Raw genomic sequence first — 13,088 nt, 5'->3', positions numbered from 1 at the left:
ATGGAGTTTACCTGGCCTTTAATTCCCAAAGGGAGTTTCTCAAGTACCAGCTTCAAATAATAGTTGGATGTGGTTAACAGCCAAGGTAAGGGATGCTCTGCAGAAGTGTAAGACTATGAAAGCATTTGCCTGGCTCTGTGATATAAAATATCCCTCAAAGCACAGGGTGGTCCTCAGACAAAGATTTCAGGCCCCAAATGTGGCTAGTGCTGAGGTCAAGTGGTCTTGGTCTACACTCCACTTGGATACTCACCAACGTACTCTTAAGGTGGAGGGTGTCGGTGAGAACCACATCTGTCTCCCAGTTCTTGACCTTGAGAAAGCGGGGGCACTTGGAGGGACTGCCATTCTTTGTGGGGGACTGTTTTCCCGAGGCAGGGGGCTGGAGGAGAGAATGGAAATGGTACATTAGGCTGACTCTTGAGAGTGCTGGAAAATTGTCTCCTCTGGGATGGGAAGAGGTGCTGCTCCCCTTGGAATCTGCCCTGAATCACCATCTGTCTGCACAGAGAAATAGATATGGCTCTCTGACACTGATATGCATGAAGTAGTAGGGAACCTGATCTTGCCACTATACAGAAAGAGGTGCCATTGAAGAACATTTTGGGATCTATTCTCTGGGGTAAGGGGTCAGGAACTCAAAGGTGTCTCCATTATCCAGCACAGGGCATGGCATAGTAGGGACTCAATGAATGTTTGCTGAATGAATGTATGACTGAGAGGACACTATCAGCCTGGGTCAAGTTTCTTGGATTTCTAGGCCTTCCTGTGAGCCCAAACTCACAACCTCTGGGAAGAGCTGGGAAAACAGAAAGGTTTAAATTAGAAAGACTTGAAGCATAGAATGGTCTCCCCAAATTTCAGGTTTCTGCCTCTCAAAAATGCCAAGTTTGTTTCTGCCTCAGGGCCTTTGCACTCACCATCCCCTCTCGTTTAAATACCTTGAGCCCCCCATTTGTCTTCACCTCTGTAAACAAATCACCCAGTAGGTGTGGGAGTATAAGTACTGGCCTGACCAATGTTGACCCATTCATTGAGACCTCAAGGTAAGGATCACACTGTCTTGGGTGTTTCTGAGCAACTGTCCACCTGGCTGGGTAGAGGGGTGTTTGTGCATCAAAAAAGCATTAGTCATTCAGCAACTCTAAGGAAGATGCAGTGGGCACACTCTGACATGGTAGCTCAGCAAGGGAGGGAGAAAAAAGTGTTAGTCATGCTCATGCCAAAGAGTAGAGCAATGGGCAGTGGTCCAGTAATATTTACTGAGCATCTATTATGTACTAGGTCCTGGAGACACTATAGTGAACAAGACAGACATGATCCTTGCCCTCTGGAGCATTGTTGAGGGAGAAGTGGAGATAAATAGTAAGTAAATGAATATATAATGATAGAATTTCAGGTGATGATTAGACTATACAACAGAGGAGGTGATGGTAACTAAGTGGAGGGGGAAAAGGCAAGTGCAAAGGCCCGGAGGTAGGGATGAGCTTGTTTGAAGAGCCAGTAAGGGGCCTCCCTGGTGGCGCAGCGGTTGAGCGCTGGGTCGTGAAGCTGCCCGCAGCTTCTGCAGTGCCGGTTTGATCCCTGGCCACCGGCAAGGGTCCCACATGGCACACAGACCTCTCCTGCCGAGCCCGCTGCTCCCCTCAGCAGTGTACTTCGTCTCTCTGCCTGTTCTGCTCCCCGCTCTGGCTCTGGTGAATTCTCTCACCCTCCCGCACTCTGACTGTACCCAGTGCATGTATAAATAAATAAATCTTTGAAAAAACAAACAAACAAAAAAACCAAAGAGCTAGTAAGGAGGACAATGTGGCTGGGGTATATAAGTGGGGGTCAGGACAGAGGCAGGGGACATATCTCATCAGCTTGGATGTGTTCAGGTGAGAGAACTGGGAATTATGATTAAATGGGCTAAGTCCAGGACACCAATCACAGAGAACTCTGAAGGACTAGTGCTGAAAACCACATTTGTTTATTGAGTATCTCCTGTCTGCCGGGCAAAGGATACTGTGACAAACGAGACAGATGTAATCTCTGCCCTCCTGGAGTTCACAGTCCAGTGGGGGTGCTGACAATTGAATCAACCATCATTGAGAGTGGCAGGTGCCGTAATGTGGGAGGTTGGCAGCATATGGGGGACTAGCAGACAGAAGAGGCATTTAATCCAGAGCATTTGACTTCTAAGTTAAGATCTGAAGGATAAGTAGATATTAACCAGGCAAAGGTAGCAGAGCAGGGTCTGTGGGAACTGCTTGTGCAAATGTTCAATGGCAAGAGGCACATCACAGCCACCTTTCCTGTCAGTGCAGTAGGAGCCCTGTGCTAAAGCACCTGGGCCACCATGGTAGAGTTTGGGAAACAGGAGGCAGGCGAAGAGTACCCCACTAACCCACCCCACTATTAAAGGCAGTTCAAGACGAGGGAACAATAGCAGAGAAGAAATGGAAGGCACTAGACTCGTGACGTTCCACGCCTCCTGTACTGGTCAGATGTCGTCACCTCTGTGCTGGGCGCCACCAGCCATGCCCCTTCGCAAGTCACAGATGGGAACTGTCCCGGGCATCATCCTCTCTAGCCACCACATCCCTTCACCCCCTCCATTCCCTTTCATTTTAGCCTTCTAAAGATCTCTAGAACTTGTCTACCCTTTCTCCCTGCCTGCTGGCCAGCGCCCTGCCCAAGCCATCCACTCTCACTAGATGACTGCGATCCTCCTGAGTGTCAGCCGGTACTTACTGCTATGGTGGTGTGATTCTGCTACTCCTAGTACAACTTGTAATGCTAGCAGTGCAAGTACAGCCTGTGAGTATTATTATGGCGCAGTAACTATTCTGGGCACCAGGAGAAGGACTTGGATGAAGTCTTCCCTTCATCCCACACGTGCACTTTCTGTCCTGCTAGACATTAAGTCACTTACAACTCTGGGAAGCCACGTACAAATAGCCCACTACCCTGGAGACCTGCTCAGACATCCCAAACCCTTCTTGAGGACCCCAAGGTCTCCACTGCTGCCTCTTCCAGCACAGCACACCTGCAGATGGTGGAAGGGACATTTGGGCAGGCTTTGCTGAGACAAATTCCTCGGATCATGCCAATAAGAAAAAAAAAAAAATCTCACCTTGTCTAGGAGGAGATCACACCCATTGTCCTCCCTAATTATGGGGGGAAGGGTGTCACTCAGCAGCTTAGAAACTTTCCTCAACCATCCACATTAACACTCTGGAGGCTGAGTTGCAGCTGGAATCCCAGAGGGGTGTTGGCGTGGGGTGGATGCATAGGGGGAACAGAAGAGTAGGAGTGTAGAGAAGCAGGAAGGAGAGGTGTGAGGTGTGGTCAGTGGGAGGGCAGCTCGTGGCCTTGATTGGCAGGGAGAGGAGGGAGCAAGAGAAGCGGCTAATGAGGGAGGCATCTGTTGAGGTTCCAGATGTGTGAGGGCTGGTGATTATGTGTCAAGGAACTGGGGAGTGTGCACCGTACCCCTCTCCATCCTGGGCTGCATGAGGCTGCACACTTGAAACCAGGCATTAGGAGGCCTCTGGTAGGGCTGTTGTACTTGGGTTTTGATGTTTTAATTAACCAGCAGTAATATTAGATGACTCAGGGGGGGACAAATGGGGAGATTAATATAGCAGTCAGGGGCGCTGTATGGGGGATGCAAATGACTTTTCTAAGCAGGGCCTAGCTAAACATGCAGATTAGTGGCACTTAGGAGCTATTAAACCGGTGAAAGGGCACAAGTGGGCTTTGGGCTGGGGCTACAAGTATCCTTTCCTGGATTTGTCTGGGGTGGGTGGTGGACAATGAGAGCTTTTCAGGTACTGACAAGCTCTCCCTGGGTTCTGCGGGAAGGGCTGTCTAGAAAGCCTGCTCCAAAATTTGCAAAGGTAGCTCTGAATTTCAAAGGCTATGTCAACACCTCTTTGCTTCTGGAGCCTGCAGAGGGCCTGAGGAAGTGGAAGGAAATGACCCTGCAGAGCAAGAGGACACAGCCAGGTCTTGTCAGCTTGGGAGTCCCAGCCAGGAATTGAACTTTGTGCACACCTGACACACCGATTCCTTCTGCCTCTCCTCCCTTCCTTCTTGGTCTCCTTCAGCAAATACAAATTGAGCCCCTACTGTATGCCAGCGGCTTGTGTGCCTGCAGTGGCCCTCATCCTCCTCCCACAATGGGAGACGCATCTTACAGCTGTGTGCTCTGAAGCAGGAGTCTGCAAACCGTGGCCCATGGCCGAATCTGGTCTGCCACCTGTTTTTGTACAGCCCGCGAGCTAAGAATGGCTTTTCCATTTTTAGTTTGTGGAATAAAAAATGTCCAAAGAAGAATAATGTTTCGTGACACAGGCAAGTTATATGAAGTTCAAATGCCAGTGTCCACAAATAAAGTTTTATTGGAACACAGCCACACTCATTTGTTGCTGTTTTGGCTCTGGTTGCTTCGTAGGACAACGGCAGAGTATTGTGATGGAGATGACAATAAAATCAAAAATAGTTCCTTTACAGAGAAAGTTTGCAAACTCCTGATCTAAAGGGCTGAATTCCAGTGGTTAAACTATGTTATTTTACTTATGTTTTCATCTGCTTAAACATCACTGCATTAGAGATCTTCCTAGATCATTCTTCAACATAGCTACTGGCCCGTTACTCTCTGCTGTCCTTACCACCTTTATTATGCTTTGTTTTTCCTCATAGCACTTACCACTCTGCAATTATTGTGAGCATGGGCGTGGATTTGTATGTGACTGTATACACCCACAACTCCACAATCTTACAGATATAGATTTATATGTCTCTCTGGGTAGCTAGACACAGACATAGTTCTCTGCCTACTCATTGTTCACTTTGCTCTATCTCCAACCTCTAGACCAGCATCCAGCACATAGTACATGTTCAACCAACATTTTAGATTTGTTACGGACTGAACTGTGTCCCTCCTGAATTCATATGCTGAAGCCCTAACACCTAACGTGCCTTATCTGGAGACAGGTTTTAGGGAGTCATCCAGGTTGAATGAGTCCATCAAGATGGAGCCGTTGTGTGACAGATTAGCAGCTTTGTAAGAAGAGGAACAGTCTCTCTCTGTCTGCATGTGTGCCAAGGACATGTGAGGACAGCAAGAAGGCAGCTGCATGTAAGCCAGAGAGCCTTCACTAGAAGCCGACCCTTCTGGTACCCTGATCTGGGAATTCCAGCCTTCAGAACTGTGAGAAATAACTTCTCTTGGAGTTGTTTAAGCCACTGAGTGGATGGTGTCTTGTTAGAGCAGCCCACGCTGACTAATAAAAGGTCTAAATGCATTTTAACTTTGTAGAGTCTCTTAAATGCTAAGCCAAAGGCTTTGCTCTTGATTTAGTAGGGAATGGAGAACCCCTGAAGCTGTCTGAGGGGGTGACCTCATCGGAGCCCAGTTTGAAGACGTAGGTGACTGCAAGGACTGCAAGAGGGAGAGGATGGAGGCACAGAGACCAGGAGGGGCTCTTGCTGCCACTCTGGTAAGAAGGATGACAATGGAAACTACAGCTGCAGGAGCAGAGCACAGGAAGGGAGGAGTGGAAGTTGGGGTGCCTCCACAGGGTTGGTAAGTGGGAAGACGGAGAGCCTCTTAGTGGGAGTGATGGGAAGGAGGGGAGAGGGAAATTTGGAAGGCAGGAATTTAGACACCAGACATCAGAATCCAGAAGATCTTGAAAGGGAGGCCAGGTAACCTCCCCCGCAACCCATGTGGCAGTGACAACCAGGAGCCTCGACGTGAGTCCAAGACAAGAGTGTGGCAGTGGCAGGGAGGCACCTGGGAGGCATAGAACATCTCAGAACTGTTACGGGGTGAACCGTGTCCTCCGAATTTATGTCTTGATGTCCTAAACCCTAGTGCCTCCAGAAATGACCTTATTTGGAGTTTTAACGAGGCAATTAAATTAAAAGGTCATAAAGGCAGCCCTAATTCAATATGGCTGGTGTACTTTATAAATATGGGCTAAACTGGCAGACAGACACGCAGACCAGGAGGAAGCCAATGAGCATGACGACGGCCATCTGCAAGATGGAACCAGCCCTGCCAACACCTGAGTTTCAGGCTTCCAGCCTCCAGAGCCCAGTGCTTTGAAACAATAAATTCATGTTTTAAGTCCCCTGGGTCTCCTCCCCCACCCCAGGAAACTGATCCAAGAGGTAAGCCCAAAACTGTGCAAAGCAAGTAGCTTTTTATTCTCTCACTGCTGGTACCAGCTTCTCCATTATGGCCAGCAGCAACCTGCACTGTTTGGCTGGTTGTAAAACCAGGGCAGCGAGCTGAAGCCGAGACAGGCAGCAGGCCCTCCGCACAAGGGCCCAGATGCCACGCACTGTGTCCTTCTCTGCAGCTCCAGGTAGCGCTGCTCTGACTTGTGGGTAGTGCCTCTTCAGGGCAGCGAGTGTAACCCTGTTACAAGCTATGGCTGCTCAGGGTCCAGGACCACAGATCGGCAAACCAGCAGGTACACACCCATACAGGCAATTAAAAAATTGCTACTTACAACACTTAACCAAATGTGTTTAGTACCTCAGAGTATAATTTCTTTGTAGTGTATTCAGAGCATTACTTCAATGTGATTCATTCTTTATAATAACTCCACAGAAGCTTGAAATCACTCTCCCTCCCCCTGATTCAATGGTTGTGTTCTATAGTGTGTGGAGGACGATTAAGGAAGGGGGTGCTTGATGGTCAGACCCATCATAGTTTAGGTCCACAGTTGGGGGGGGGTCTTTCGCTTAGATTGTTGATACTTTCTCCAAATGAGTTAGTGCTTAGCACCCCAATGATCTCATGATACAACAGGCATCATTACACAACTTTAAACTTGGTCTCATCATAGACCACAAAATCTATAATACACCAGGAATTTTAGAATAATTTTAAAATAAATCCTGGAATTATCTTAGTAGTGTGTGTATTTGTGTGTTTAGTTATTTGAACCATTAACTTACTAAATATATGTATTTTTAACATATCTGCAATTATGTTGTGACCGTTTTTTACCTTTTCAAACATCCTAGAACCCTTAGAAAGTAGAATTGGGTTGTTCCTTTACTCACCTCTAAGAATCTGTTTGAAAGAAGTATTGGTAACTGATATCAATTTGCAAAGTGAGGAGATAAAAATGATTCTGACCCAACTTGGCCTATCTGGGAAGAGAATTTGAATGGTTTTGATGCAATGAATGGGCATGCAGAACAGTGTCATGATTTCTCAAACCAGAATGTAATTGTATCACTGGACAGCAGTCGGACAGCTTGCATTGAATGTACTCACTAGTAAAACAAACAGTTGGCAAAAGATGTGGAAACTCCAGCAGGGCTAAACCCAAACACCCGTCAATTCAGGCCCCACTTCCTGGCTCCATCCTGGCTCTGACCACCTAAGGCAACAGGATTTGGAAGGCTGGTCTCTTGGCCAAGTGACCTGTACAGGCCCTGGCGGTCATGAGCAGGTGACAGCTTGGGCGGAGGGGAGAGAAATGCCTGCAAGATTGGGATTCTGCTGTTACTGGGGGCTAAGGGAGTCCTGTATAAATTCCTGGAAAGCATCTTTGTTGAGGGTCCTTTGTCCTCTGCTTGGGGCTGGGGGAGCTCCGGGGACACTGGGCAAGTGAGAAACACTAGGGGGACTAAAGATACTTCTGGGAAAAATCCAATTTGTGTGTCTAGTGCTGGCTGTGAGCTGGATCAAGGTAAAAGAGAACTGGTTGTGTTGAGTTAAAACAAAAATGAGTTGAATAGCAGGGTATAGCTAGGGATTTGGGACACCCTTCCACAGAGATAAGTTAATCTCAAAACACAGGAGGTTTCTCAAATGCTTGGAGACAAAGGTAGGGGACGGAATAAGCAACAAGCAACCTGAGTTGTCACTCTGAATGGGACCAACGGAATCTGCCAAAGCCAACCAGGTGGACCGTGTGGGGACTGCTGTGCATGATTCTACGAAACTCCAAATACCATGGTGTGACAACTGCTATGTCTATGTCTGTAGCTTGTCTTTGGAATAGAAGTTTCTGGAACATAAGGCAAATACTTGATGAGAAGATGATGTCTAGGCTGTGAACTCCCTCAAGGCAAGTGACCATGTTCAATTTCATTTCATTTTGGTCACATTTACTAAATGCCTATTGGGGCTTGACCTGGTCTAGGCCATTGCATGCCCACCAAGTCAGAGGGGGAAGTGGAGGCTCTGAAAGGTAAGGCAATTATCCCCAAACTAACGACTAATGGGGAACAGAGCCGGGCAAGGAATCGAGAGCCTCAAGGATGCTATCATTTTACTTTGGGCCTTAAAGTTTCCCTGCTCTGTATTCCTAGAGCTCAGTCCCCAAGAGGTATAAGTGACACGTTACTCAATTTGAAAGATCGACAAGGACCATGTAGTCACGAAGGGAAAGAGGTGCGGCTCTGTCACCAAAACTCTGCGGCCGCTCACTTCCCCTTTCTGGGAAGCAAGGATGTCATCTGTACAATGAGGATAACTTCTTGCCCTGTTTGCCTCACCTTAGCAACAGGATAACTAGCCAGCTGTCTATACCTAAATAAACAACATACTACCCAAACTAGCAGGGCACTAATGAGCCAAAATGATGACACTCATTTTTAGAGCATGTATTCTGTGCCAGGTTCTGTAGAGTTAGGAGCGGCTTCTGAGAATCCATGGACTGGGTTCAAGTCCCATCGTCACCAGTTAATGGTCATGGGACCTTCATCAGGCTACTAAAACTGCTGGGCCTCAGTCTGCTCATCTGTAAAATGGGGACAAGAATAGTACTTTACTAGGGATGGGTTTTAGGAACTTAAGTGCCTGTGAGCACTGCCTGACAGCGCCTCAACAAATATTATCTATTATTGCAGAGTTGATATTCTCATTTCATACATTATCTCATTTCCTTCTCCCCACAACTCTTTGCTGAACCTATTAGCCCCTATTAGGAAATGGAGGGTGAGCATTGTGCGCTAATTAGTTGTCTGACCAAGGTGGCCCGTAGGAGGCAGCCAAGCCTGGGCTGACCCCAGAGCTGAGCTGATAGCAGCGCTGTGGGAGAGTGAGCCCAAGGGTCAGAGCCCTCCCCCAGTCTCCCCTCCCCCATTACTCTGAGTGCCGCTGTTATTTTAACCCTGACATCGACATGGACAGTTTGTAGAGCCAGGGTTGACTTATAAGGTTTCCCGGGGAACCAGGCTTGGGCTGAGAGGCAGGGTTTTGCTGGCTTGCCTTCATGCAGATGCAGCCCAGCGGGCTTGGCAGTGCCCTTTTGGTTCTCAGTGAAGCCAGCACCAGCGGGTCAACTGGGGTGTACGCCCATGGAGTGAGAGGGGCCCTGGCCACCATTGCTTTTTTTTTTTTTTTTTTAATAGAGGCATGTTATTTATTTATTTGTTTGTTTGTTCTGTTTTTATACATGCACTGGGTATAGTCAGAAGCGCGGGAGGGTGGGAGAATTCACCAGAGCCAGAGCGGGGAGCAGAGCAGGCAGAAGGACCGAAGTACACTGCTGAGGGGAGCAGCGGGCGGCAGGAGAGGTCTGCGCGCCATGTGGGACCCTCCTCCGGTGGCCGGGGAGCAGCCGGGGATCGAACCGGCGCTGCAGAGGCTGTCGGCAGCTTCGCAACCCAGTGCTCAACCGCCGCGCCACCAGGGAGGCCCGCCACCATTGCTTTTTTGACGATTGGGGAAAATGGCCCATCAGCATGCCCACCTCCTCATAATTGGAGTTTTCCAGACAGGCTGGGGGGGATGCTGACACTTACCTGGAAGTAGAGAAAAGCTTCTCAACAAATTTTGACATTTTGAAAGCAGCCAGGAAGCCCTAAGTCCCCAGAGGTGTGGAAATGCCAGGCTCTTGATGAGGGGTGGGGCAGGGAGGGGGATTTTAATATAGTCATTTACCTGATGCCTGACAGCCTGTCAGCAAGAGGCTGGAGAGAGGGGCACAGGCTGAAAAGGGGAAGATCCCAGCAGTGATCCTGCTTCCCCTAGGCCAAGACCCCTCCTGGTGCCCTCTAAGGATTGGCCTGATGCTTAATTAGTATCTGAAAATACATGTTCTGCCCCTAAGCAGGTCACGGCCCACCGCTTACCCCCTTAGGAAAGGATATCAGGCTGGCAAGGGACATGGATGCTTAGTAAGGAGGGAGGCTGAGAAGGGTGTGATTCAGATCCTAAGGTTTTACAGGAAGAAGGACAAGCAGTTTCTCACATCACTTATCTAGGGTAGCATTTTCACTTAAGAGAATTATTATGTCAAGGATCTTTAGAATGGTGTCAAGACTCAGTACATGTCTCAGGTGGTATTACACAAAAGATAATCTCAGAGATCCAATAATGATCCTTAGCAAGAAAAAAAAAAAGCACAGCCATAGCCTTTTACTATGTTTCCTACTTTCTTCTATGCAAGCTCCTATGTGACCTTCAAAACCCAGGTCAAATGTCACCTCTTCCCCTAAACCTTTCCTGATACTTGCTGAGATACTTATGTTCCTGCAGCATTTCTTGTCCCTCTCTGGTTTTGGATTAGTTGCACTGTATATGTGCCTGTCTCCTCAAGATTCTCCACAAGGGTCTCAAAGGCACGGAGGATAATGTTTGCTCATCTTTGCTTCCTCCACAGAGCTATGCACATGGCAGGAATTGGTGAACATTCGGTGATGAGTGAGCTGATTCATTCTCTTTACCAGCCCAGGACAGATACAATTTGCAAGAAAATTTAAAAATGAATGTCACAGTCTTTCACACACTGTGTTTTAGTGACCATGCCTGCTTAGGAATTTAAGTCTCACAGGTCTTGCCCCCTGCTGGCACAGGCTATTAGCAAGAGAAATGACAACTAGATAAATATGAATGTCTCAGCCTTTGGGGACTGATTTAAGAGATGGTATCCCTGTGACTGATTTTCCTTGAATTTAGACCAACAAAGCATCAAAGAGGAAGGGAGACACTTATCTATTCCTTCAGGGAACTATGGGCTTCTGAGTCTGGAAGTTCTTTCTCATGTCTAGCCTGCCTCCTTCCTGCTTCAGTTGGGCTCTGTTGCCTCTGGCTCTGTGTGTGGGGACAATGCCGATCAGCCGTTCCTCCCGCTCCTCCACTTTCTGACTCAGGGAAGCAGGTAGCAGCTGGGTCTCTCTTTGTGCTATTAACAATGCTAACCCTGCCGTGCCATGGATGCTTAAAAAAGCAGCAAATGTGGGTTACTACTGGGAGGGAGGAAGCTGATTCCAGTAGCTTCAGCTGAAGAGGCAATGAGCAGAGGATAAGCAGAGGATAAGGTAGAGAAGAGGATAAGCATGGGAGCTGGCCTGTCAGCTGGGAAAGAAGAGCCTTGTGTTTTCTATGAACTTGAGCATCTGGGAAACATTTGTGAGCTGCGGCTGTGGCGATGTCTAGCAGGAGCTATTAGGGCTCTGGAGCTGGGACTTCTATAACTGAGTGGTTGGGTCTCTGCCTCTTTTCACTCTATTTCTAAGAGGCATTTGGAAAATTGAGTCTCAGACAACTCAGCCTGGATAATGCAGGCCAGTGGCTTTGAATCTTTTTTTGGGTCATGGACAACATTGAGGATTTGATAATGATAAAGGAATGAATGTGGACCCAAGCACTGCTTAGCTAAGTGTCTGGCTTTTAGAAGTTTTTAAGCCTAAAGCTGTTTAGCAGTTTAGCTCAGAAAGATGCAATCTTTTCCCTTTTGCCAGCATCCTTCCTCCAAGGAAATGGACTTTCCACTTTAGAGGAGAACTTAGGGTAAATTCTCAACACTTCTCTCTGATTGCTGTGGACCATATATTTGGTCTCCCAGGTACTCCCAACCAATTCACAAATTGAGGACTAAGGCTCAAAGTGATGGTATTAGGAGGTGGGGACTTTGGGAGGTAATTAGGTCATGAGGGTGGAATCCTTCTGAGAAGGATTAGTGCCCTTATAAAAGAAACCCAGATAGCTCCTTTTGACATGTGAAGACACAGCAAGAAGATGCTATCAATGAAGCAGGCCTGCACCAGACAATGAATCTGCCACTGCCTTGACCCTGGACTTTGCAGCCTCCTGAATCATGATAAATTACTTCTGTTTTTATGAGGTACCCAGTCTATGGCATTCTGTTACAGCAGCCTTCATCCACTAAGACAGTGATCACATCATCATGATGGCCTGCAAAGAGGGCCAGTGTGCCTGTTAATCACCCCTGCTCTATCCTCAATATTGAGCCCCATTTCTCAGGTTTGAAGTTCAACGTTATACTTTTCAGGCTGTCACTGTCTAATTGAGGTGATACATGAAAGGAAAAGGCCATAGTCCTGTCATTGCTCAGAGTTCAGCAATGATTTTAAAGGTCTTTCCAGTGGGGTCAAGGCCACTTCTGCTTCTTCCCTATAATTTAGATCTTGGAGGTTACTGCAGACTAGCAATTAAATTCTCATACCTACAGGGGACAAGTAGTTAAGGTAAATCAATAAAGCAGACTGGATAATATCAAGACATAACACTTGGTTGCCTATTAACACACAAAAAATGCTTCATTTTCATAAAACATAAAATCTTTCTCATCTTTCCTGAAACATATGAATCTCTTGGCCTATTTCTACCTGACAGTTAGGATAAAGACACGGATACAAAAAGAAAATCAATAGCACTAATATAAAAATGACAATGAACACTTGACCTTAGTGAGAGAGAACAATAAGGAGTGGTGAGGATTGTGGCAAACCAGAGAACTCCTGTTTGGGGAGTGGGGGGCCGCTGCTACTCAGTCCAGGAAGGTTATTGTCCCATAAAAATATAGGCTCAATGGGTCAGATTGTCCACACTTGTAAGAGAAGTTATATATATGCATTTATATAAAAATTTGAAACACTGGTAATAAATTCAAAGTACCAATATAAATTTCTCTTCAGATACACACTGCAGACCTAACAAATCCTATCAATTTGGATCTGGCTTGAGACTGCCCTTTCTGTCCTTTGTCTTGGAGGGTTTGCATTATGGCAACACCCTTGATTTCCAATTGAGAATGAAAATTTAAACTTTGTTCATTTAAACACCAATGGATAATACTTTCCTCATGTTCACAGTGTGGACT

At 47.1% G+C, this 13,088-nt stretch overlaps 1 protein-coding gene across 2 annotated transcripts in view; it reads right to left on the bottom strand.

The window, feature by feature from the left end:
• NOS1 (nitric oxide synthase 1) overlaps window positions 1-13,088 on the bottom strand; it is a 125,424-nt gene that overhangs the window by 46,264 nt on the left and 66,072 nt on the right. For both annotated transcript variants that reach the window (XM_037511093.2, XM_037511092.2), the window contains exon 5: window positions 254-382. In XM_037511093.2, the coding sequence (XP_037366990.1) occupies window positions 254-382 (129 nt within the window). The remainder of the gene's footprint in view (window positions 1-253; window positions 383-13,088) is intronic.

This window comes from Talpa occidentalis, unplaced genomic scaffold (assembly GCF_014898055.3).
Source record: "Talpa occidentalis isolate TD23 unplaced genomic scaffold, MPIMG_talOcc4v2.1 talOcc4.14, whole genome shotgun sequence".
In the NCBI taxonomy this organism is placed as follows: domain Eukaryota; kingdom Metazoa; phylum Chordata; class Mammalia; order Eulipotyphla; family Talpidae; genus Talpa; species Talpa occidentalis.
This window is presented reverse-complemented; position numbering and strand designations above follow the sequence as displayed.